A 25,572-nucleotide genomic window follows, 5' to 3' on the forward strand; every position below is an offset into this window, starting at 1 on the left:
ACCTTTCTAACTTGAATACAGTGGCTTGATGTAATAGTGCTCCATCTTCTCTTTTTGTTAATTTGCTTATGGGCATGAGAGCTCGTATATAAAATGTACTTTTCATTCTATTTCATTTTAAATTAAAATTTCAATTAGGTGTCATTTCTCTGTCATTGAACCTCCATGGGCTATAAAGAACAAGGGCTCCTGTCACACACAGTAAACTTAGCATTGGCACTGTGATGTTGCACAGGAAGGACACGCTTGATGGAAGTGGTAGGGTCAGTGGTGAAGAGGAACTAAATAAACTGCTAACCCAGTTGAGCTTTATTTCTTAAGCATAGAGCTTCAAATAATTTGCCTTTAGGATCTCACTGTGCTCACATACACTCATGGTGAGTCGGAACACTTGAGAGGATTTGAAACTTAAAAATGGCTGAGCTTAGTTGTCACACAGAGTCTCAAAACCACAGTCATTGAAAGAGAAAGGAAGAATAAGACCTGTAAATGCTAGGGCAAGTGGAGTTCTTTCTAATTCTTTCAGTAGATTATCAACTTTTCAGGGGCAAGTACTGTGTCTTGTGTCTTTTTAAAACCCTGTCAGTATTTCATGCAATGCACCTTTAGTGAGTGGTATTTGTTCAACGTCACTGTGAAATGGAGAAAGTGTATTTAATGTTATTTCCAAGGTGAGGCAAAGCTTTCTTACCCTCTAAAGCACTTGTTTATGAGGTTAAGCCATCTTTTTTGATTATTATTTTTAGCATATATGACTATTTTGCCTACATGCATGTATGTGTACCACAAATTACTTTTTTTATTTATAAATGTATTGAAATCAGTGTGTTCTAGGTCAATGGCTTCTAAGACTCCAGTTGGATTCATTGGACTGGGAAACATGGGAAATCCAATGGCAAAAAATCTCATGAAACATGGCTATCCACTCATCCTCTATGACGTGTTCCCTGATGTATGCAAAGAGTTTAAAGAGGCCGGGGAACAGGTAAGGCTTGGCTTTGGATTTGCTTTAGATTTTGTTCTTTAAAAAACATTTTTTTTAATCAAAGAAGCAAGTGCTTCTTAGAAGCATGCTCAACAGAGTTGTAAAACCTAATTGTTGCTGTCTTTCATTTTTAATTTAACATCAGGTCAACATTTGGATCCACATCAAAAGAGCAGTATAGCTGCTGAGAGGGGTCTATTTTCTGCTAGGTGGCCAGGGCATTTCCTGTTCAGTCATTTCCTGAGATAATATCTTCTCTGATTATGTTGATGAAGCAATTATTTTGTGGAATTAGCCTTCTTGTTAGATTAAGTCAGGGACAATTGTCTTAGGACAGGAATCTGCTTTGGGACTTAAAGCTTTGCCGGAGTCCTGATCAAATACTTAAATTTTGTCTTAATGGGAGAAGTTGTTCCCTCAGCTGGTTTCCACATCTGTGAAGTGTGAATGATGACTAACTACTGTGTCATTAGATTATCAAACCCAGAGGAGAAAAATGTATGTGAATATACTTCATAAATGTTGCATGGCAGCACTCTGAGTCCATCATTAGTTATTGACTGTAAACCAGGAGACATCCTAAAAACATTGTGGGCTGTAGTATGGAGCTGAGTTATGATTGAGTGGTAGTATGTTGCTTTTAGGCTGTCATTTACATTTCAAGAATTGGGGTACTAGAGTTTATCATGTTTTATGATAGCATCTGCCTGGTAAGTCTTGTTCTGTTTGGATTTGTCAAAGTTTATTAGTAACTCAGATGATAAGAGACCATTTTTTTAGCCTCTGAATTTAACAGATATGCTCTTTTTACAATATGAAGGAAATTTTGCACAAGTCATAGAATGATAACTAAGGGCAAGATATGGTCCTGGGACTAGAAGCTTCCAAGAAACAGAAAACTATGCAAACAGAATAAAGCAGAACAAAAGACATGTGGATTATTATCGAGGCAAACACTGAGACATGCAATCCTGAGAAAGAAAATGGGTTTAGTGACTTAGAAGCCATTTTAGAGCTGAAGTGCCCTTGTCTTTCTTGGCCATGCTCTGTGTACTGTCTGACTCTGGTGGTACTGCATGAGAAAGTGACTGAAATCTTGGGGCTTTTCAGTGTCACCCTGAAGCTGCTCTTGCTCCCGTGGTCTGAGGAGACTGACATCACACTCCCTGGGACTCTGGGCTGAAGTGAAGTAACCTAGACTCTTAGCATAACTTTCTGGAACGATCTGATGACTTACTTTACTAAGAGACTGTGAAGAAGGCGACCTTTTATTATCTTTAATATGATAAGTACTCCAAGTTGGTTTGTCTGGAGTTAAATCAGTTAGTAGCTAATTGATTGAAGGAGATAGTATTAATTTTGGGTATAACACTGATATTTGATGTTCATCACTATATGGTGACATGTGTTTGCAAATGCTGCTAGATCTCTAAATTAAGGAAATGTCTTGAATTTGGGCAGAAAGCAAGGTAGAGGTTGAATGGAGACCCTCCAGTGGATTAGAAGTAAGAACTGGCAGAGCATAAACTCAGGGACTTTAAAATGCCCACACCGTTGTCCCTCCTCCCATGCCTCTAGAATATGTATATATATGTGTGTGTGTATATATATATATATATATATATATATATATATATATATATACTATAGGTTACTTTGGAACAACTGAAGTAGTTGTCACTGCATTCTATATCTTTCAGTTTTTCCTAGACTTCCAGAACTTTCTTGTGTTCTGCCTGAGTTATTGACTTCTCTGAAGTTACCCCTCTAACTCTATTCCCCAATGACATTCTTGTTCTTTACTAATTTTAGGTAGGCCTGAGGAAAGACTACCTTAATAGGCTTGTCTAGGAATAAGGGAAACGTTAACACTTTAAAAGGAAAAACAAGGGAATCTAATATTTAGTGAGAAACTGCTGTATCTGGGCCTTACTCTCAGCCCTTCAAGCATTTGGATTATGGGATTGTAACATAACAAAGAGCAGCTTAGCACTCTGATTTTGTTTTTGTTTTGTTTTGTTTGTTTTAAGTTTTATTCATTTTTAAGTATGCCTATGTGTGAGAGAGTGCAGTGCCCTCAGACACTAGGAGTGGGGTCAAATCTGAAGCTAGCTGCTCTCCTCGGGTTATTCAATGAGTTCATAGTAGGAGCGAGCCAAGGACTGAACAAAGGTGTAGTTTTGACACCTTTGAATTACAAGATGCACAGCTACTAATGAATAAAAGTTAATGTATAAGGCATTTGTCAGTGTGCAGCATGGCTTTGTTTTTGCTCTGAAATGTAGCTAGCTACTTGTCTGTTTATAAACTGGATAATTGGTGTAAATTGCCTGAATTTTTAAAACATCAGTAATGCCAACTCATAAATTGTATATGCTTTGCGCCTCCTCTTTTCCACACTCTTCTTGTACTTTGAAGAGTGTTGGAATAATAATTATTCTTCACAATAAGTTGTTTAGTGGATAGCAATGGTTGAAAAGTGGCCCCAGAAGGGTGTCTTATACAAATCAAAAGGAAACACAAGGACTAGAGGGATGGTGTAGCAGTTAAGAGCACTTACTCTTACAGAGGACCTAGGTTCAATTCCCAGCAACCACATGATGGCTTGTGTCTGTCACTGAAACTCCAGTTCCAGGGGATATGATGCCCTCTTCTGACCTCACTGGCCATTAGGAACATACACGATGCACAGACATACATGTAAGTGAAAGACTTACATACATAATGAGATAAAATGATGTAAATAAATAAATAAGTAAGTAAATGATAGTGCAATAGTGAATCTTTATGATCTAGAATTTGGCAAAGGATTCTTAGCTATAACAGTATGAGCTTGTGTAACAAAATTAATAGGTAAATTGCAATTCACTGGCGTTAAATTTGCTTGATCTAAATAACACCAGTAAACTAAAAAGATAATTCACCATGAAAGGTCTAAAATATTTACATATCATATATTTATTTGATAAGGGACTTGTATCTAAAATTCATAAAGGAGTCTTACAACTTAACCATTAAAGACAAGTAATTAAATGGGCAAAGGATCTGAACTTCAAGGCAGTTAGATGAAAGAGGCCAGAGAAGCATGAAAAGGATATACTAGTCATGAGGAGGAGAACCATGGACGCTGGGACAGTCAGAATGAAGAATCCAGCAGACAGAGCAGAACACACCTTTCTATTGTGGTCATACAGGGCAATTGGGAAACTCAACAATGGTGGCAGAAGAGAAACTGACTCGGCCACTTCAGAAGACAAGTCGGGGAGTGTCTCAGATAATGAAGCATAGAGCTAGGATATGACTGAAGAGTTCTTACTGTGTGTGCTGTACTTGAGTGTATCTTCATGTGTGTGTGTGGCCTCTCTTTCTCTGTCATTGCCCCACCTAGACTAAACCGGAGGTCACTGATTTCCTGCCTTTCTCTGCCTCTCCAACCTCTGCTGGGCTTTTAGATGCATACTGGAATACCTGGCTTTTACTTGGGTACTGGAGGTCTAAACCCAGGGACATACAGCAATATGGAAGAACTTTATTCATTTAGCTGTTTGTCTCCCCACTTCCTGGCCTGTCGATAAAAGAGAACCTGGATCTAAGCCAGGCATAAGGGAGCACGCTTTTAATCCCAGCGCTGGGGAGGCAGAGGCAGGTGGAACTCTGTGAGTTCAAGGTGAGGTCCAGCGCAGCCAGAGCTACATAGTCAAACCCTGTCTCAAGAAACAAAACAATACAACCCCCTCCCAAAGTGACAGCAACAGAAAACCAACCTGTGTCTATACTCAGGAGAAATGAAAACATATTTACACAGAACTTTCTGAATAACAGTATTGCTCATAATAGCTAAGAAATAGAAACAACACCCATGTATATCCGTGGATGAATGGGTAAGTGAAGTGTCACATCTGTACTGGAATGTTATTTAGGAATTAAGGGGGAAAAGGTGCTGATATTTACTGTGTTGCAGATGAACTAAGCACACTAAATTAAAGAAGCCAGTTGCAAAAGACCATGCTCTAAGCATCTCTTATTATCTGAAAAAAAGAAAAAATCAAGAGAAAGGAAATCTAAGTATGCTAGTTGCTTAGTGCTTGGAGAAGATAAGCAGCCTTGGGCATAGAGGAGTGGTGGCTCATGGATGGATATACAGTTTCTTTTTGAAGAGATTAAACACTTGACTGGTAATGGTTACTCTTATCTGGGAATATAATAAAAGCCAACCAATTATTCATTTACTCTAAATGGGAAAATTGTATAATGTATGTATGGGTGAAGCCATTTAAAAATGAGAGCCAGGGGCATAGCTAGTGGCAGGTGAGAACCAGGACTAAGGGTCACGGCAAGGAAGAAGACACAGACAGAGGAGAATGCTGGGAAGAGGGAGGCAGACATTACTGTTGTGTTGCTGCCAGTCATGGAATGCCACCAGCCATCGAAGTGGAAGAAGCAAAGAAAGAGCCTGCCCTAGATCACTGGAGGGAGAGTGGCCGCGCCGACACCTTGTTTTCAGACTCAGACTTCTGCCTTCCAGCTCTGTGAGAATTCATTTTTGTTCTAAGCTACTGTTCTTCTGACACTATTTTGGAATGTATGGAATATACTGGCAGGCTACAGGATGCATTGGCTTGGAATCTGCCTTTGACATTTAGTTAGCTGTGTAGTCTTTGGCAAGCTTTTGGTTTTTCTCTTTGTCAACTCGTTTCCTAATGCATAGAATAAGAACAGAGCTTTTCATATAGTTGTTAAAACAGAGTTTAGCACATAAATACTATTTTAGTGTTAGCTGAAAATTCATGTAAGCCATGTTCCCATCTCTACTATACACATCTACTATTCCTGTTCCTGTGTTCTCCATTCAAGTGATAGTAATAGTTTCCTCTTGTGTGTGTGTGTGTGTGAAGACAAGTTAATTTTATTGGGCTGATTACTGTTTCTTGAGTATATTCAGAGTGCCAGGAACTTCTTCTAGAACTCTTGCCTGAATGAATCACAGTTTTTACTACCTTGAGACCCAGTAGTAGGTAATAGATTATCAGAACACACACACAGTATAACTCTAAATAGGGAAGTTGAATGTAAAAGTAGAAGAGATATTAGTCTGTTTTAGATGTATCACATTTGTGAAATGGCATATAAGGTTCTTTATGGAGGCTGAGAGAAGAGTATGAACGATTTATTCACAGTAAGAATGAGGACAAAGGAATCCTCTTTCTTTCTTTCTTTCTTTCTTTCTTTCTTTCTTTCTTTCTTTCTTTCTCTCTTTCAAGTTGAAGCTTTATTCAGGCTCGGAGCTTCCAGACTGTTCCCAAGTAAAAGTAATGTAGCACCCCAAGAAGGAATCTGAATTTTTTAAAAATTTATTTATTTTATATATATATGAGTACACTGTCACTTTTGCTGTCTTCAGACACACCAGAAGAGGGCATCGGATCCCATTACAGATGGTTGTGAGCCACCATGTGGTTGCTGGAAATTGAACTCAGGACCTCTGGAAGAGCAGCAGTCAGTGCTCTTAACCGCCGAGCCATTTCTCCAGCCAGAGGAATCGTTTCTTTAAGAGCCTCAGTTTCGGGCTCCCAATGGAGGAGCTAGAGAAAGTACCCAAGGAACTAAAGGGATCTGCAACCCTATAGGTGGAACAACATTATGAACTAACCAGTACCCTGGAGCTCTTGACTCTAGCTGCATATGATTCGAAAGATGGCCTAGTCGGCCATCACTGGAAAGAGAGGCCCATTGAACATGCAAACTTTATATGCCCCAGTACAGGGGAACGCCAGGGCCAAAAAAATGGGAATGGGTGGGTAGGGAAGTGGGTGGGGGGGAGGATATGGGGGACTTTTGCGATAGCATTGGAAATGTAATTGAGGAAAATACGTAATAAAAAAATATTAAAAATTAAAAAAAAAGAGCCTCAGTTTCCATTTGTTAGGAGGTTTTTGCTTTTGGCCAACAGATAAAACTTGAGTATCTGTCTCATGTGGCTTTCTATCAAAATTATAATTTGACTATAATAAAATGCCAAGAGTGTTTTTGAGGAGAGAAAGACAGGTAACAACACTTAACAGTTCATTTCTGATAGAGAACCACAGAGACTAACATTGTGTATAAACGTTGCTTACCATCCAACGGAAGTGATGTCATCTGAAATGAAAGTGATGAGGACAGGGTTTCTGAGACTTAGAAGGTCCCAGGACAGATTCAGTGGCCAGGTTTTCTCCTTTCCACTTCCTTGTGATGTGTAAGTGGATAGAAAGAGATGATGTCAGACTCATTTTACAGTGACCAGCTTTCCTGGAATTGAAGGTTACTGGATATTAATAAATTGTATGTTGGAGGTAGAAGCTAAATTAGGTATTTTGTTGTTGTTTTGTAAGAGGGCACATAGGGTTCTCTGGAGGAGAAGGCAGGAGAGTAGGTAGGATTCATTCAGGTTAAGAATGAGGACAAATGTATCATTTCTTTAAAAAGCAAAGCCTCAGTCTTCATTTGTTAGGAGCCTTCCTCTGAATCCCTGAATGACTTCAAATCTGCAACACTCTTGTTAACACAAGTCTTCCTGAGTTTTAGGATTACAGGAATTAATGCACTGTCATTATGTTTGGGAAGCTGAAGCCAGAGCGGTTAAATGATTTGCACATTTAAGTAGATTGCATAGTACTTGGTGGGGGTGCAACTAAACCTGCATCTCTCACCCCCCTAAATAAGTGTTGCTTTGTTCTATCATTCTGCCTTTGCTTACCCACTCAATGAACAGATGTAATTGAGGGATTCTAATTAGTTGGCTGCTAAAGGCTTTTGTGGCTAGTGTCAGATTGGAAATGAGGTTGGTTTCTTCCCTTCTATTTTTGAGTTGTTTCCAAATTTTGTCAGTTATTGTACTTTTAAAGTCATCATAGCAATGGTAAGAGTATTTGAATGCCTTTGTTATACAAATCAGACAGTGTTAATACATACCAAATGTATGCGATCATTAGATATAGAGCAGTCTGTCCAGTAGAGTGGTGACATTGCGGTTACTACTCTCAGTGTGTGTTTTTTCCAGACCTGTGACTTTTGACATGACTTGATATTTTTGAGGGGTTACCAGCACTCTGGCAAACCAAGCATCCCGAGAAGCAGATGCTTGGGATGCAGGATACTGATAGACCACCCATGTGCTTGGCAGTTGGATGGTTTGGTGTTGCCAGCTCATGGGCATGAGAAGCTTGGGGATATGTAGTGTCCTAAGATCTGTGAGCTAATTTTTGGTACCCTGTAAGGGACCTTTGAAGGAGTTATCTAGATAGAACTAAATTTCTTTCCATGGAAGAGAACTGTGTTTCTAAGGGGGCACCTGAAGTTTTCTGACATCGACTTCCAGACTTATATCTTGGAGTGATCTAGAGATAGAGCTTCGCTAGGAAGACAACTTGCCTTTGTTTTGCTTTGTATTTACTTCAGGGAAGTAGACATTTATGGGGACTTTCTGTGAACCCCATGTTCTCCAGATAGTTCAGAAGAGGATGAAGACTCTAGCAGCCTCCATTTGTTCTTTATGTCACTGAGCTTTGTTACTGGTCATGATCTTGAACTTTTTCCAGTAAATAGTTACAGATCCTGTCATGTTTGAGACCTGGGCACTGCTTACATTTGAAGCATTAAACATAACATTAAACAATTCTCCTTTGTGATTTCTTTAAAGGTAGCATCCTCCCCAGCAGAAGTAGCCGAAAAGGCTGACAGGATTATCACAATGCTGCCCTCCAGTATGAATTCGGTAGAAGTTTATTCTGGAGCAAACGGGATTCTAAAGTATGTATTTCTCAAGGGTACAGTTTTTCTTGCTGTAGCTCTGGGTTTTGCGTTGTTAAAGCTGCTAGGGCATTTAAGCTCTATTGGTTAAATTTTCCTGTGTATTTTCTAATTTCATAAAGTGAACAGTGGTTTCCTGCTTACTGTGAAGAGTTAAGTTTTGCACTAGAGTCAAGTATGTGACTTGCAGGACTCCCTCCTCCAGCCTTGCTTAACTCTTGCATTACACTTTCTCACTGGCAGAATGGTTCGGAGCCTTTTAAGGCTTGCATTCTAAATTGTACCTACTCTTTAAAACAAGATTTTCTTCTGGTGTATAGAATTCTAGAAAAGGGACTCTGTGAAAAATAAAAGCAAACACTGAAAAGCACACCAATTTAAGACTTTACTATATAGTAAAAAGTTATGGACTGTCCTCTGGGCTGGTCCATCTGCAGTGAGGACATGAGGAAGCTGGAATCCAGTGTTAGCAGTAGCCCTTTGGGTGACGTGTAATTCCCGTCAGTGTTTCCTACCAGTGTCTGGCTTCCCTGACACTGTAAGCCTGCTGGTAAATTGCTGCTTCCTGCCAAACCCTTGTGGTGTGGTTATGTCAGAGTGACAGTGGTTGCATTCCAGTTTCTGGCTTTCTGTTTCCTATTCCTAACTTACTTTGCTGTCGAATTTAACAGAGAACTAATACAAAGTCATGTGCCATGTAGACACTTGAGTCACCACACTGATTTCTAATAATGCTTGCTAAAAGAAAGGAAGATTTGCTTTGAGAAAACCGTAATACAATGAAATTTGAGGTTTGGAAAACTAACACACTTGTAAGGAAAAGACATGTGGATATTAGACAGAAAACTGATAGGATAAATGTTTAGGTTTCAGGGGTTGGTGGAGTCAGCGGCCCCACAGTGTGGGTGGTCTTGAGGCGGCCTGGCTGACTCGCTACCCAGCCTGCTCCAGTTGTGTCCTGCTTTCTTTCTCCAGGAAAGCTGCTCAGACGTGTGCAGTGACACAACATTTACTAATATCCTTCACTTTGGAGCATGGTGGCCAGCTAGCAGACCAGTTTTGTTCAGGAAGTGCTTAGGAAGAGTTTGGTGTCGTATTAAACTCTAATTGCCCTCTCAGTGATGGTCCCCTTCTGCCTCCTCCACCATGTCTGGATTCTTTTTCTACACCCAGTGCATTGTTTTTAAGATTGTTAAAGGTGATAATACCATAGAAGACTGGTAGTTGTATTCATATTTTTTCTTTTACATAAAGTAAAACCTTTGTACTGAGGTGCGTTCTAGCAGCACTTGGCATGTCTCTTCTGTGGAGTCCACCCAAATACTCTGTTGGTTCTGTCTGAAATGTTCTTGAAAGAATTCTATGCACTTTCTTTTTCAATACAAATATTTTATTTTCCTTTTTAGTTAATTTTTTAACAGCAATTTCCCCATTTTCTCTTTTAATATTTCTATATATGGAGTTCTAATTTTCCAGTCTTGATTGTGTATCCCCTGGGCGAGTAGACCTGTGGGAAGAACTTGAGGAAATATATAGCTGGTGAGATGGCTCTGGGTAGAACCCTTGCTGTGTAAATTGACTCCACAGAGTCCTCCACTGTTTTCCATGTGTACAATTAGAACACATCATTCGCACACACTAATAATAAATGAGAACTTCGGGAAATTTGCATACAATTGTTAGCTGTCATTCTTGATTTATATGTTTCTTCTTTATTTACTTTTGAGACAGAATCTTACGGTATTGCTTAGGTTGGCCTTGGACCAGCCTTGTAACCCAGGCAGATATTGAACTTGTAATCTTCCTACCTTACCTTCTCTGAGTATTTATTTAAGATTGTAGGCCCGGGACACCGAGACCCGGTAGGCAAATTCTAATGTAGGTCAGAGTTTTCTAGCCACAAGGGTAAGTACTGCCTTATAGATAAAAGGGAACTGTTTCAGGTATATGTTCTGCACTCATAGTACAAAGAGAAATCTTTTATGATAAGGATGATAAAGGTTTATCTATGATCCTGCTTCCATCTTTACCAATGTATACATTTTAATTTGCCACAAAACCCCCCAAAAATCTTGTCAAACTTCTAGATTCAATCCTTTATTTCCTTTTTCACCTGTTTAATATTTTTTTTAAAGTGTCTTATTAGGTCAGGAAGTAGGTAGGTGGAAGTGGATCTGGAGGAGTGATAGGAAGTGGGATAGGATCAGGAAAGAGTTGGAGGAAGAGTGAGTCTGATCAAAATTAGTTATTTGAAAGTCTTAATAAAATGTTCTTTTAAAAGATGTTTCCATTGTTAAAAGAATATACCCTCTTGAAGCAAATAGCTATATTTTAGTTGCTTATATTTATTCTTAGTGAAAATGATATGGGTATGAGAAATTTGCAGTATAGCTTACTAAAGACTTAAACTTTTTAAGACCCAGTGAATAAGCCAGTTCCCTTATGAAATTACTAGGGTTTCAAACTTGCTTACACTTTAGCTTCACTGTGTCAGTATGGCCAGTGGACTTCACTTGATACTAGGCTTTGCCACTTCGTTATCTGAATGAGTATGGGTTTACTTTGAACTGTAATTGATCTGAACTTGAGTACATAAATATGAGATCTGTCAACCGTTTCAGTACCAGGCCACAGGCCTCCTTGATGGTCTGGCTATTTTGACCTGATTCTGATTGTTGCTTAGTTGCATGAAGTACTCATTCAGTGTTGTAAACTTGAATATTTTCATTTATACTTAGAAAAGTGAAGAAAGGCTCATTATTAATAGATTCCAGTACTATTGATCCTTCAGTTTCAAAAGAATTGGCAAAAGAAGTTGAGAAAATGGGAGCTGTTTTCATGGATGCCCCTGTCTCCGGTGGTAAGTGCTCTCTAAAACACATGTGCACTGTGTCATATAGTTTTCTGCTTATCCAAAGTAGCTAGCTGTCCTGCTTTTGTGCCACCCAAGGTATTTACCATTGATTTCAGATGTATTACCAATGTATACATTTTAATTTGCCACAAAACCCCCCAAAAATCTTGTTAAACTTCTAGATTCAATCCTTTATTTCCTTTTTCACCTGTTTAATATTTTGTTTTTAAAAAGTGTCTTATTAGGTCAGGAAGTAGGTAGGTGGAAGTGGATCTGGAGGAGTGATAGGAAGTGGGATAGGATCAGGAAAGAGTTGGAGGAAGATTCTTAGTCTCTCATTAAGATAACAACAGAATAAACTGGCATGATGTTTAGTGCTTTCACATACAGCACTGTAAGTTACCTGTAAATTTCTGTAAAGGTGTTAGAGCTTAGAAGAGTCACATGGTTTGGGTTGAGTTGTTGTGTGGTAAAGACAGATCATTGCCTAGAAGTTCAAGAACTGGGTCAGGGAATAATTAGTTTGGGGCTGGAGCTGTAGTTGAGTTGGTTGAATGCTTGCCTAGTGCATATGAAGTCCTGGTTTGATCCCTAGCACTGAGTAAACTACATGGGCTGGTGCATGCCTGTACCCAGTACCTGGTTGGCCGAGGCAGGAGAATTAGAAGTTCAAGGCTTCAGTACATAGGCAGTTTGAAGCCAACTTAGAGTGACTGATGTCCTACTTCAAAAACAAACAAACAATCACAAACCATAACAAAACTCCAGCTTGGCTGACTCTGTTCAAGAAATTGAAAAAGTTATTTTAAAAAGGAAAAAACAAGCCAGGCATGGTGGCGTACGCCTTTAATCCCAGCACTTGAGAGGCAGAAGCAGGCAGGTTTCTGAGTTTGAGACCAGCCTGGTCTACAAAGTGAGTTCCAGGACAGCCAGGGCTATACAGAGAAACCCTGTCTCAAAAAACCAAAACCAACCAACCAAACAAACAAACAAATAAAAAGGACAAAACAAACCCATCTGACCTCTCAAGATATATGTGAGGCTCAAGTGGCTTTACAGGTGACTGTTATTAAAACATCAAACAAAGATTATCAGATTTTCATGTGAATGTTTCCAGACAGTAGAAAATAAGGAAGGACTTCGCAGTTGATTCCACATGAAAGACCTTTCAACTCTCTTATTAAAGCAAATAGAATCAACAGGGAGAATGCTAGGTGGATTTCAGTCAGGAGTATAAAAGTTCAACCTTGAAAGACACAATTCGTAGATCAAATCCAACCATAAATAAGAGAAATAAAACATTGCAAGTTCTGTGTTGCCTTTATGTACAGATGGCTTAATATTGGAAAATCTGCAAATGTAATTTACCGTGTAACATGACGGAAGTTACAGGATACATTTTGTGAGAAGTCAGAGACTCACTAATGAAAAATTTAAAATTTAATTTTGTATCAGATAATAGCAAAAGTGGGTGTGTGGGATGGTCGGTATGTGGGGATAGCAGGATTGCTGGTTTGGTAGGATTGTGGGTGTGATTTTCTGTCATTTCCAAAATTGCCGTAATCAGAAGTGCTCTTGTGTGTATTTCTGCTTATACATATGTAAAGATAAGTATGCATTTGTAGCAGTAGGCAGCAATAGCGATTTTATTCCAATTATATTAAATATAAGATTGAACTTTTAAAAGATGAAAAGTAAAATATAATTTAATTCAGATTTTATTTTTTATAATTGGTTTTGATAAAAAATTATCTTTCAAACTTACTACTATTTGTTGTTGATGTTGTTGTTGTTGTTGCTATTTTGTTTACTTATGATAGAGTCTTATGTATTAACCAGGGTGGCCTTGATTCTCCTGTCTCTACCTCCCAAACTGGAATTGCAGACATCCATTATCATGTTCAGCTTCACATCATTTTTGAGTGTAGGTGAAAGAATAATTAATTATTAGCTCTTCTTGTTACACTGAATTAGTTATGTAAGATTACAGTATAAAGATTTGTAGTGGTATTTAGTTACCTTAAAAACTAAAATTTATTATTAGTATGTGTGTATGGCGTGTGTAGGTCGGAGGATGTCTTTGTGGAGTTGGTCCATTCCTTCTGTCATCAGGTGAATTCCATTGGTCATGTCATCAGGCTCTGTGGCAAATGCTTTCCTCACTGAGCCATCTCTAGGGCCTAAGTTTTTAAAAAGGTTTGTCAGTGTATACAGGGTGTGTGTGGTGTGGTGTGTGTGTGTGTGTGTGTGTGTGTGTGTGTGTGTGTTAGTGTAACTGTGGGTATATGAGTGTGTGCACATGTGGAGGCTCTGGACTAATGTTGGGAGTCTCCTTCAGTGCATCAGGACCTTATTCACCGAGGTAAGGCTCTCCACAGAACCCAAAGCTCACTGATGCAGTGAGTCTAGCTAGCCAGGAAGCCGCATCTGCCTAAGTGCTAGGATGACAAGTGAGCCACCATACTCACCTGGTGTTTACTTGGGTGCTGAGATCTGATCTCTGGTCCTCAAGCTTGCATAGCTTTATGCACTAAGCTAGCTCCCCAGTCTGATTCAGGCATTCTGACTGTAAAATACTAATAATATTGGGGCTGTAAATACAATTAACAAACCAAACCATTCTTTCTTTGAATGGGATGATACACAAGTTCTTGCTAGGGATTCTCCTCTTTTTTCTTCCCATGGTGCCACAGTAACACTGGGACTAGAGATGTCTGCTACCTTTACCTGGAGCAGTCAGCAGCAAAGTCATACAGTAAAAGAAGCAGTCAGTAGGGATGGGAGGAAAGCTGCACATTCTGACTCAGTACTGAAAAAGCAACTGATTAGGGAGTGAGCGATGGGGTCATAGCAACATTTCTCACAGTCGAGCAAACAGTCAACAATGCACAAACTGCCCAAAGGCTTAGGGAAGCTAGGTGGGTAAAGGACCTCAGAACCCAGGAGTGTGTATAGTGGTGGTGGTAGGGAGGGCTACACATGCGTGTGTGTGTGTGTGTGTGTGTGTGTGTGCATGCTCATGTGTGCTCGTGCATGTCCAGACCAGAGGTTGATAGTTCATATTTTCTTCCATTGCTCTCTTACTTTAAAAAGCCTTTGGTATTTCTATATATACATTTTTTTTCTCCTTCACCATGTGGTCTCTGGGGATTAAACTTAGGTCAAGTGCTTGGTGGCAAGTGCTTTATCCACTGAGACATCTTGCAGGCCCACTTAATATTTTTCACATTGTAATTTATTTTGTGTGTGTTCACTTTCCTGTATCACATGTATGAAGGCAGAGGACAACTTGAGGGAGTCAGTTTTTCCACTGTGTGGATCCTGGGAATTGAACTCAAGTGGTCAGGTTTGGCAGCAGGCACCTTTACCCACCAAACCATTTTGCCAGCTCACTCAACCTTATTCTTTTGAGCTAGTTTGTCCCTGATTCTTTAGGAATCTACTTGTCTTTGCCTCTTCAGTATTGGGGCTTTTACATGGGCCTGGGGATCCAAGTCAGAGCCTCATGCTGTTTCCTCAGTCAGAAATAGTCAGAAACATTCTTGTCTTCTCATGAAACAATGTTTGAGTCCTAGTACGACTGTGAATGCATCTGAACTTGTATTGTTATTCATGAAAAGCCTTGCATAGGTATATTTTGTGATAATTAATTGGTTTGACACTTGATCATTATGAGATTAATTACTATATAATAGCATCTTATTTATATTTATATGATCCTTTCACAGATATTTTTAGGCATTTAATGTGATGGATTATTCTCATATTTATTATTTTTATATATAAATATGGTTTGTTGAAAATTACTCTAAACTGAGCACAGTAGGGAACCTGTGGCAGGATTGCCGTGAGACTCAGGTCAGAATGGGCAATTTAGAGACGCACTGTCTCAGAAACAACAACAAAAAGATTGTGCTCTCTCAGTTAAATAAAGGATTATCTACCTGTGTGTCAAATAGACAGCCTTAAAAATTCATTATGTTTTAACCAAAGAAAACGAGGGAAGAGGGATGTGGGGGGAGAACAGTTTCATCAGTTGTGGAGTATGGAGTACTTCGGGTCATTTGAATTAAACCTTAAATTTCTTCTTCCATTGTATCCCATGCTTTACATCTGAATTAGAGGCTGCAGACTAATTTTGGGTCATTTCCTCTATTGCTCCTTATTGATTTTTTTTTTAAAATTGTTTGATGTATGTGTGTGTGTGTGTCCCCATCCATATGCGCCCTAGTATGCATTTGAAGGTCAGGAGATAACGTTGGGGGTTTGTTCTCTCATTCCACCATGTGAAAACGTAGGTCAGCAGGCTTGGTGGCAGGTGTTTTTACTTACTGAGCAGTCTGGCTGGCCACACTATTTTTGAGACAGGGTCTTTACTAAACCTGGATCTTTGCATTCCAGCTGGCCAAATTCCTGGCAACCGCCTGTCTCTGCTTCCCTGAGCTTGAGTTACAGATGTCTACTGCAACGTCTGACTTTTACTTTGGTGCTGGAGTTTAGAACTTGGGTCCTCATGCTTCTGCAGCAAGCCATTTAACCCACTAAGCCATATTGCCATCCCCCCTGGGGGGGGGAGTGTTTTAACTAAAATGTATTTAAATAGATTTATATGAGGATATAAATACAAATAGAAATGAGACAGTATCACAATTTCTATTAGCATTTTAAATAAAAGAGAATTTTTACAGTTCAGATGATTGAAATGGAGTAGCATTTGGAGGTGTGGGTTAATCTCCCCCACCCAGCACTTCTATTTCTTACTAAGCAATATTATTTTTTTTAATTTATTATTTTTTTATTAGGTATTTTCTTCATTTACATTTCCAATGCTATCCCAAAAGTCCCCCATATCCTCCCCCCCACTCCCTCACCCACCCACTCCCACTTCTTGGCCCTGGTGTTCCCCTGTACTGAGGCATATAAAGTTTGCAAGACCAATGGGCTTCTCTTTCCAATGATGGCCGACTGGCCATCTTCTGATACATATGCAGCTAGAGACACGAGCTCCAGGGGGTACTGGTTAGTTCATATTGTTGTTCAACCTATAGGGTTGCAGACCCCTTTAGCTCCTTGGGTGCTTTCTCTAGCTCCTCCATTGGGGGCCCTGTGACCCATCTAATAGCTGACTGTGAGCATCCACTTCTGTGTTTGCTAGGCCCCAGCATAACCTCACAAGAGACAGCTATATCAGGGTCCTTTCAGCAAAATCCTGCTAGTGTATGCAATGGTGTCAGCGTTTGGAGGCTGATTATGGGATGGATCCCTGGGTATGGCAGTCTCTAGATGGTCCATCCTTTCGTCTCAGTTCCAAACTTTGTCTATGTAACTCCTTCCATGGGTGTTTTGTTCCCAATTCTAAGAAAGGGCAAAGTGTCCACACTTTGGTCTTCGTTTTTCTTGAGTTTCATGTGTTTTGAAACTTGTGTCTTATATCTTGGGTATTCTAAGTTTCTGGGCTAATATCCACTTATCAGTGAGTACATATCATGTGAGTTCTTTTGTGATTGGGTTACCTCACTCAGGATGATGCCCTCCAGGTCCATCCATTTGCCTAGGAATTTCATAAATTCATTCTTTTTAATAGCTGAGTAGTAATCCATTGTGTAAATGTACCACATTTTCTGTATCCATTCCTCTGTTGAGGGGCATCTGGGTTCTTTCCAGCTTCTGGCTATTATAAATAGGGCTGCTATGAACATAGTGGAGCATGTGTCCTTTTTACCGGTTGGAACATCTTCTGGATATATGCCCAGGAGAGGTATTGCTGGATCCTCCGGTAGTACTATGTCCAGTTTTCTGAGGAACCGCCAGACTGATTTCCAGAGTGGTTGCATGGATGGGCAGGATCAGCATTGTAAAAATGACTATCTTGCCAAAAGCAATCTACAGATTCAATGCAATCCCCATCAAAATTCCAAATCAATTCTTCAACGAATTAGAAAGGGCAATCTGCAAATTCATCTGGAATAACAAAAAACCTAGGGTAGCAAAAACTCTTCTCAAGGATAAAAGAACCTCTGGTGGAATCACCATGCCTGACCTAAAGCTCTACTACAGAGCAATTGTGATAAAAACTGCATGGTACTGGTATAGCGACAGACAAGTAGACCAATGGAATAGAATTGAAGACCCAGAAATGAACCCACACACCTATGGTCACTTGATCTTTGACAAGGGAGCTAAAACCATCCAGTGGAAAAAAGACAGCATTTTCAACAAATGGTGCTGGCACAACTGGTGGTTATCATGTAGAAGAATGTGAATTGATCCATTCTTATCTCCTTGTACTAAGGTGAAATCTAAGTGGATCAAGGAACTCCACATAAAATGAGAGATAGTGAAACTTATAGAGGAGAAAGTGGGGAAAAGCCTTGAAGATATGGGTACAGGGGAAAAATTCCTGAATAGAACAGCAATGGCTGGTGCTGTAAGATCGAGAATCGACAAATGGGACCTCACTAAGTAATATTCTTAGGAGTAACAAAGATCACTCCCCTCTCCTTTTCCCAGGCCATGAAGTAGCAGGGTGAAGGTTTTCCCTAGGTTGGGTTTTATGTTTATTAAACCCAACAGAAATGACTTCTGTATACATCATTTTTATTAGAAGCAAAGCAATTATGACACGTGATTCACAATGCAACCAGCCATTTCGTAGTTTTGCATGATCGAATTTTCTGGATTCTTTTTAAAATGCTTTCAAACCATACATGTCCTTTCCATATCTCATGTTCTATTGGGGTTTCTGAGCTTTAATTCTCTTTTCCCTCATTTTAGGATATATATATATATATATATATATATATATATATATATATATATATATGGTGTGTGTGTATCAAGTCTTTTTTTAAAAACAAAACAAAACAAATTCTTTGATTAAATACTGCATATCTAATCACGTTCCTCCATCCCCGTCCTTGTGCTTTTCAGGCACTGGGAAGGTAGGAAGAATAAGCAGACACTGAGCTGATGGAGAGCACCCAGTTTAAGAGATAGAACCTCATTATTTATTACCCTCAAAGTTCTTGCTTTAAAAATACATCTTTTTAATTAATACAATACTTGTCCGTAATTATGGGAGCAGTGTGACATTTCAGTGTTAGTGTTACAGTTCTCATCAGATCCACGTAACTGCAGTGCCTGTCACCTAAGACACTGATGTTCTTCCACACTCCTCCATCTTCTCTCTGACTAGATAACCAGCGTCCTGACCTTTACATCGAATTCTCCTGCTTTTCTTTAGAGTTGAGTTCATATATTCTTAACCTCTAAGCGGTAGTTTTACGGTTTTTCATGATTTGGAACATTCTAGAAATGGAATCATCATTCTGTAACTGGCATTTTGCTTTCTGTTCTGTTCCTGAGTTGTCATGTGTGTTGTCAGAAGAGGCATTAGTTTATCCAGTTCTTGGTGAGAATCAGAAAGAGCTGTCTTCTCAGTATTGAAAACGCTCCTAGGTAAGCCTATGGAGTCTGGTTTGTCTTTGAAATAAGATATTGCTATAAAATCCAGGCTGGCCTAAAACTTGGTAACTTCCTGCCTCTGTCACTGTGGCTGGAATTACTATAGTGGTGACACATGCTGTACCACCACACTCAGTTCCAGAGGTACTTAAAAAAAGCCACTCTTGTGTGGACAAATGTCACCCTACAACAGGGTTTATGGTCTGTCAAACAATGTGGATTGAATGTCAGCCTCTACTTATCCCTTTGGTTAAATGAGCACATATAATACATGAATGTTTCGCTGTTACATACTTATTACTCGTAGTTCATTAATTTTAACTGCTATGTGATAGTCTATATAAATAACCATACTCCAGCCTTTCTACTATGATGAACATTTGGATTACTTCCAGGGCTTTAAAAAATTATACACTTTTTTATACATCACGGGAGCCTGCCCTTTCAGTCTGTCTAGTATAATACTGGAACATTGTTAGTGTTCAATAAATGCTTAAAATTTTAGGCTGAATTCAAGTGGAAAAACAACTATGAAAAACAGACAGGATAGTGGTGGTCCCCCCTTTACCAAGTGAAAATAATACACAGAGATGTTAAGTAACTTATTTCAAGCATGTACCTGTTTGGTAGGAAAACTGAATATGAGTGTGATATTTACTTCACAGTTATTATAACACAGCTGTGTTTAGAAACTTTCTCAGTGTTGTTAATTTGTTGCAAGTAGAAATAAAAGTTGTTAAATCAAGAATGCTCTTTAGAATGTGAACTCATTTCTTGGCTAAAATAGCTAATAACTGATGTGGTGCTCTGTTACAGTAATGACTTTGAATGTCTCATCTTTAGTATCTCTCCTGTTTCCACTCCTGAAATGGATTGGCCTTAACCATATGGCTTGCTTTGTACAGCGATTCATTAAATGTTTTAGACAAGGAGATTTGGAAGCACTTTGAACACTAAAATGTGCCTCTTTTTATGTGGGATTCTTCCATCAACACAGCAGCCTGATCCAGCTTGTATAGGCACACAAAGAATGGCTGAGTGTGGGTCTGCTATCGCGACCATCCTGCCCTGGTCAGCGTGCCAGATGACTGCAACCTCACTGGTTACCATGGACCTGACCAGCAATACACTGTCCAATAGGCTCAGTGTAAATTGCTTACCTATAGAATTGTGAGAAAGTAAAAGTTATGGCATTTGGTGTGGGCAGTGTATACTGCTGAGTACATGATAGACCCAGTTGAGTCAGGTAACCAAGATACTTGTCCAGGATTTGTTAGCAAGCTGGAGAAAGTGATTCTGTATAGAAATCTGTTTGATTGTAGTAAATAGTTCTTTAACCTTGTCTCTTTATTTCTGATGACTAATGAATATGTTACTTGGCAAGTTGTTATGCAATACCCGCATTTGCTCAGATCTGATAAAGTAGTTGGTAAATTTCAATAGAGGTTACTATGCTTTTTTCATGCAGTGCTGTGGTTAAGTAGTATGTCCGGCTTTTAAGTGTCTCTGCTGCTCCTAGGATGGGAATTTATCATTAGAAGGAACCCTTATGAATTACTGTAGTCTGACTCTGTTATTTTATAGATGGAAAAACTGAGGTTCAAAACTACTCAGTGACTTGCCTGGGGCTTTCCGGGTAGTGAGCAAACCTGGGAGCAGGATTCCAGTCTCTAGGTCAGGTTGGCTCTTCTGTCATCTGCCAGAGCTCCTTCCTTTTAGTGGTATCTGGGTGTCTTCTCTTTGTCCAGAGCCTTGTCCTTGTCATGGCAGTCTCTTTCTGATAGCTTTATTTCTGACAATTTGTCTTCCCCACAGCTAGTTCTGTCTGCTACTTACTCTCTGGTAGGTACTGTCACATCTTGAGAACCTAAGGGGAACTGCCTTGTCTTCTAACCCCTAGAGGCCAGCTTCTAACCTGAGCTGGGCTTTCCATTTCTTCTCCAGTCACTTAGGAGAAATTGGTTGAGAAAACATTATTGTGTAATTTGGAGAACTGAAAGTTCTGACCCATTCTACTCATTAGTTGGAGAGTGACCTCTGTTCACAGAGAGCATGAAGTGGAAACTTAAGAGTTCTTTGGAGAGTCAGTTGTGTTGGAAGGTGTTTTGCTGGGGCAAACACGTGAAGGAGCATTTTCCTAAAATGGACACAGGTGGAGGACTAAGGCAGACTTGTGAAGGAACATTTCGCTGAAGCAGACACAGGTAAAAGGAGGTGCTGCTAAAGCAAACACATGAAAGGACACATGATGAAGGGGGCCTTTGCTAACAACACGCATGTATTGGTCCGCCTTACACTGTGTAGTTGAGCATTTGTTGAGACTCCATAGAGAGAAACACACCAAAAAACTTCTGGTAGTGTGCTGTAGTTCATTGCCTCTTTGTGGACTTGGGCAGACTGGCAGATGGATGTCAGTTGAGACAGACACATGTACTGAGGCAAGACATGTGATGTTTGAAGGGTATAAATTTAGGACTTCACAGACAGTGATGGAGGCTGAGTTAGGCTTGTATAGAGCTAGCAGTGCAACACTTGTGGGTCTGGTGTCTTTGCTGAATCTTCGCTTCCCTGAGAGAACTCTTGGCATTCCTCCTGGTCCCTCCTGCTCACCTGAGCTGCGGCTGAGGCTTGGCTGTCTCTGCTAGGTAGTGTGGCACTGCTGCTGATTCATGTTTGCTAGCTGGACCCTATCTGTGAAGTGTTTGTGAGTGGATCAAGCTGCCTCTGCTAACCTGTGAACTGAACTGCTGATTTCCAGACAACACAGACCCTTTCTTTCCCACTACCTCTGGTGGGTGGTGGGCTAAAAGGGAGGTTAAAGTGTTTAAGACCATCCTTAAAAATAGGTTTTGAAAAAAATTAAAGTTGCAACAGAATGAGTGGGTTAGAACCAGTTTGGGGAGTTTTTCCTGTTTGAGATTACTAGTTTCAGGTGCTTACTCAAGCCTGCAGAGGAAGAAGTAAGTGCTTGATATGACTGGGACGTGACCCATTCCCAGACATAAGCCCTTGGGGGTTGGACAGGATTGTGCCTGAAAGCTGAAGGACAGAAAAGATTGTTTATTTTGCAGCAGTTCTGCTATGTCCACTTCTTTCTTTTGTGCATAGCATAGCATCTATGCCATTCCTAGGACTACTGTATTACATTTGTGTGCTTGTTTCTTCTGTTAGACTTGGAAGTGTGTAGGCCTTATTTAGAAAAATAAAAAATATTTATATCTCCAGTATATATTCCAGTATATATTCTTTTTTTTTTTTTTGGTTTTTCGAGACAGGGTTTCTCGACCCTGGCTGTCCTGGAACTCACTTTGTAGACCAGGCTGGCCTCGAACTCAGAAATCCGCCTGCCTCTGCCTCCCGAGTGCTGGGATTAAAGGCAAACGCCACCACGCCCGGCTTTCCAGTATATATTTTTAGTTGACATTTAATAAAAATTTAATGAAGAATCAATCAATTCTTTCTTTCTTTTCTTCATGCTTTACCAAGCTACCTGTTGATTCATATATACATGATGCTGGGAATCAAACATATGACCTTCTCTACCATTGAGCCCACATCCTATCCCTTTTCAAGATGGTGGTGGGCCTCTTGCCTAATGTTCACGAGGCCCGGGATTACAATAAGTAAGTAAAATAAAAATATTTAAAGATTAATGTTGAACATTTTGGGTTTTCCTGCAGTCATTCCTCATTTTTAAACTGTAGTATTCAGAATAGTGTAAAGAGGAAGACTGTCATGAAGTTTAGAATGTAGGAAAACATGCAATAATTTGTAGAGTTGCAAAGTGTCCGCTAATGTAGCAGCATTCCCAGGAGCTGGGCAGACCAGGATCTCCTCTGCAGGACTTTCCACAGTAGCCGGTTGCCATGAAGAGGCACGGCTCCCTGAGCTGTTGACTGTTCCTGTTCTGATTTTTCTTTCATATGCTGGTATGGATATTTATAGAGAAACCAACACTGGATTTAACTTACACAGCTGATTCTACATTACCTGAAAGAGTGTTGAGTTTGGAAATGGAAAATGTATGTTAAAGATAAGTTCTGAAATCCTCAGATGATTTCTGTAATATCCCATGGGAAATACTGGAATTTAGGTTTAAATTTAACAGTTCTTTAGCAAGTATTTTTAGATTTTTAAAAAAATTTTTATTTACCTTGGTGCTCTGCCTCCATGCATGTCTGTGTGAAGGTGTCAGATCTCCTGGCACTGGAATTACAGACAATTATGAACTGTCATGTTGATTTGAACCTGGGTCCTTTGAAAGAGCAGTCAGTACTTTTAACCATTGAACCATCGTCTCAGCCCCCAAGAAGTATTTTTTAAACAAAGAACGAAAGTTGGTCTGTTCACACCATTCTCTTACCACTGTTATCTCTGTTAGTAAATTATCTTAAGGAAGGACAAATCTCAGTACCAGAGGCTGGAAAGCTGGCTCAGGAGGTAAAACGTTTGCTACAAAGGCACAAAGGTCAGAATTTGAATTTCCAGAAACCACATAGAGTTTAGGTGCAGTAGCACATGTGTATAATTCCAGAACACCTAAAGCAAGATGGGATGTGGAGACTGGAGAATCCCTAGAAACTCACGGGCTGGCTAGCCCCGGGGCCCTGTCTCAGACAAGGTGAAAGTCGAAGATGGTCATGATGTTGTCCTCTTTGTCCTCTTGGCTTTTGCATGCATGCTGTTGAATACAAGCACTCATACACACACACACACACACTGAAAAGAAAGTGGAGAGTGAGTGAAGATCTAAGACCTCCAATGTTAACTCTGGCCCACTCCACACACGCAATAACACATGAAATTTACACTTCTTATCTGCATGCACACAAAAAGAAAAGGTTACATTTCCTTCAACAAAATAGCTTACAATTCAAAGTACTGTGTTTATATAACTTTATATGATTGTATATTGCTTTATGCTTGCATATTCTTGCTCTGTATTATGTTGGTAATACTTTGACCACAAGGGACATAACCCACTTTCCATTTCATACAGTAACTGTTTAGTAAGTTCTTGTTACATTTCAATATGCTTTGGATACTAGGGCTTGGGCTTTTCTTCTTGGAGCCTATGTTTGTGGGGATAGGAGTAAGCAAATAAAGGGAATTTCAATAATTAGTGCCTTTAAATAAAAGTACTAACTAGGGAGATAGAGACTAATGGAAGGCCCTTTTCTGTAGAGTGATGGATGGTCTTTCTCAGGAAGTAACATTTAATCAGAGGAGTGAGTGTAGAGACCCAGGAGAATATTGTGTTTGAGGGGAGGGAACTGCTCTATACAGGTTCCTATGTGTGAACAAGCTGGTATGTTTGTGGAGCCTTTATCATTCTAGCATTAGGGTACTTGGTTGATGGGTTAATAGTAACTTTTACTTGATTACCATTTCTTACACAGGCCTTTATTTAACACTTTGTGGTTATTAAAGTAAAGCTAACCAGGCCTGCTATTAATTAATTAAACCATGATTACCTATCTCAAGTGCGCTACTGTAATCTCTGTATTCTGTTTAAATCATGCCTTTATGAGACTTGGAGTCATCATGTGATATCAGTGTCACTGTGTCACACCACTGTGGGTTCACGGGTGTCTTTGTGTGGGGTGAATGGATTTGTGGTCACAGTCTTGTTTCCTGTTTAACAGGAACTCATTTTTGGCATTCATATGCCAGATATGAAGCAAATTTAAACTCATTCTTTATGTCTAATGACCAGGTTCAAAAGCTGCTAGACCAGCATCATCATGGTACTTAACTGTGCTTAAGTGATTGCCTAGTGATTGGTGTCTGTAGGTTTGCAGAGAGAACTTGAGTTGAAGCAGCTTTGAAGTGGCACTTGCAGTTCGCTCCAGGCTTCCCGTGCTGCCAAGCCTGAATGACACACTTAACTCTATTGTTTCATGTAGGAGTTAATGTCAAAATTAAATAACTGCACTTGTGTGTTTGTGTAACAGTTCCCTACCAGGAAACCTGATTTTATATTCTACTTGCCTGGGTTCTGTTTTAGTAATTGAGGTGTTCTTAGACTGTGAAGTAGTAAGCACAAAAACCTATTAAGGAGTTGCCCTTAAAGTACCAGACTTGCAGGCTGTATCTCAATGAAAGTTTCATATAGTCTCCATTCTTACTTAAAAACCTAGTGTGCAGTCGTGGCTTTTACTCTCACTGAACTGGATACTACTGTTTTTCCACTAGATCTGTATCTAATTTGTAGTAAAGGGGCCACAAAACCAAAAATCATTTCTGTTTTGGCACCTAGTGCTATTATAGTTAAGGGTCTGATGGCATTTCGGTCACAGCGTTTTCTTAGAAAAGTTTACAACCTGGCAGTCTTTCTTGGCTTTAGGCTGAAATGGTGCTATTTCTGTTTCAAAGCAAATTCTTTTATCAAATTTCATAGACCTGAATGTGTCTGCTGTGCTGAGGGAGAGGGACGATCGATCGTAGCAGTTCTTTCCCCGATGCCCTCACATATGCTTTA

At 39.7% G+C, this 25,572-nt stretch overlaps 1 protein-coding gene across 1 annotated transcript in view; it reads left to right on the plus strand.

The window, feature by feature from the left end:
• Hibadh (3-hydroxyisobutyrate dehydrogenase) overlaps nt 1–25,572 on the plus strand; it is a 99,516-nt gene that overhangs the window by 8,811 nt on the left and 65,133 nt on the right. The window contains exons 2-4 of the mRNA XM_021165077.3: nt 825–985; nt 8,664–8,773; nt 11,512–11,633. Of these exons, the coding sequence (XP_021020736.1) occupies nt 825–985; nt 8,664–8,773; nt 11,512–11,633 (393 nt within the window). The remainder of the gene's footprint in view (nt 1–824; nt 986–8,663; nt 8,774–11,511; nt 11,634–25,572) is intronic.

The sequence above is a fragment of the Mus caroli genome, unplaced genomic scaffold, assembly GCF_978045245.1.
Source record: "Mus caroli unplaced genomic scaffold, Mus_caroli_1 scaffold_7, whole genome shotgun sequence".
NCBI classification, from domain to species: domain Eukaryota; kingdom Metazoa; phylum Chordata; class Mammalia; order Rodentia; family Muridae; genus Mus; species Mus caroli.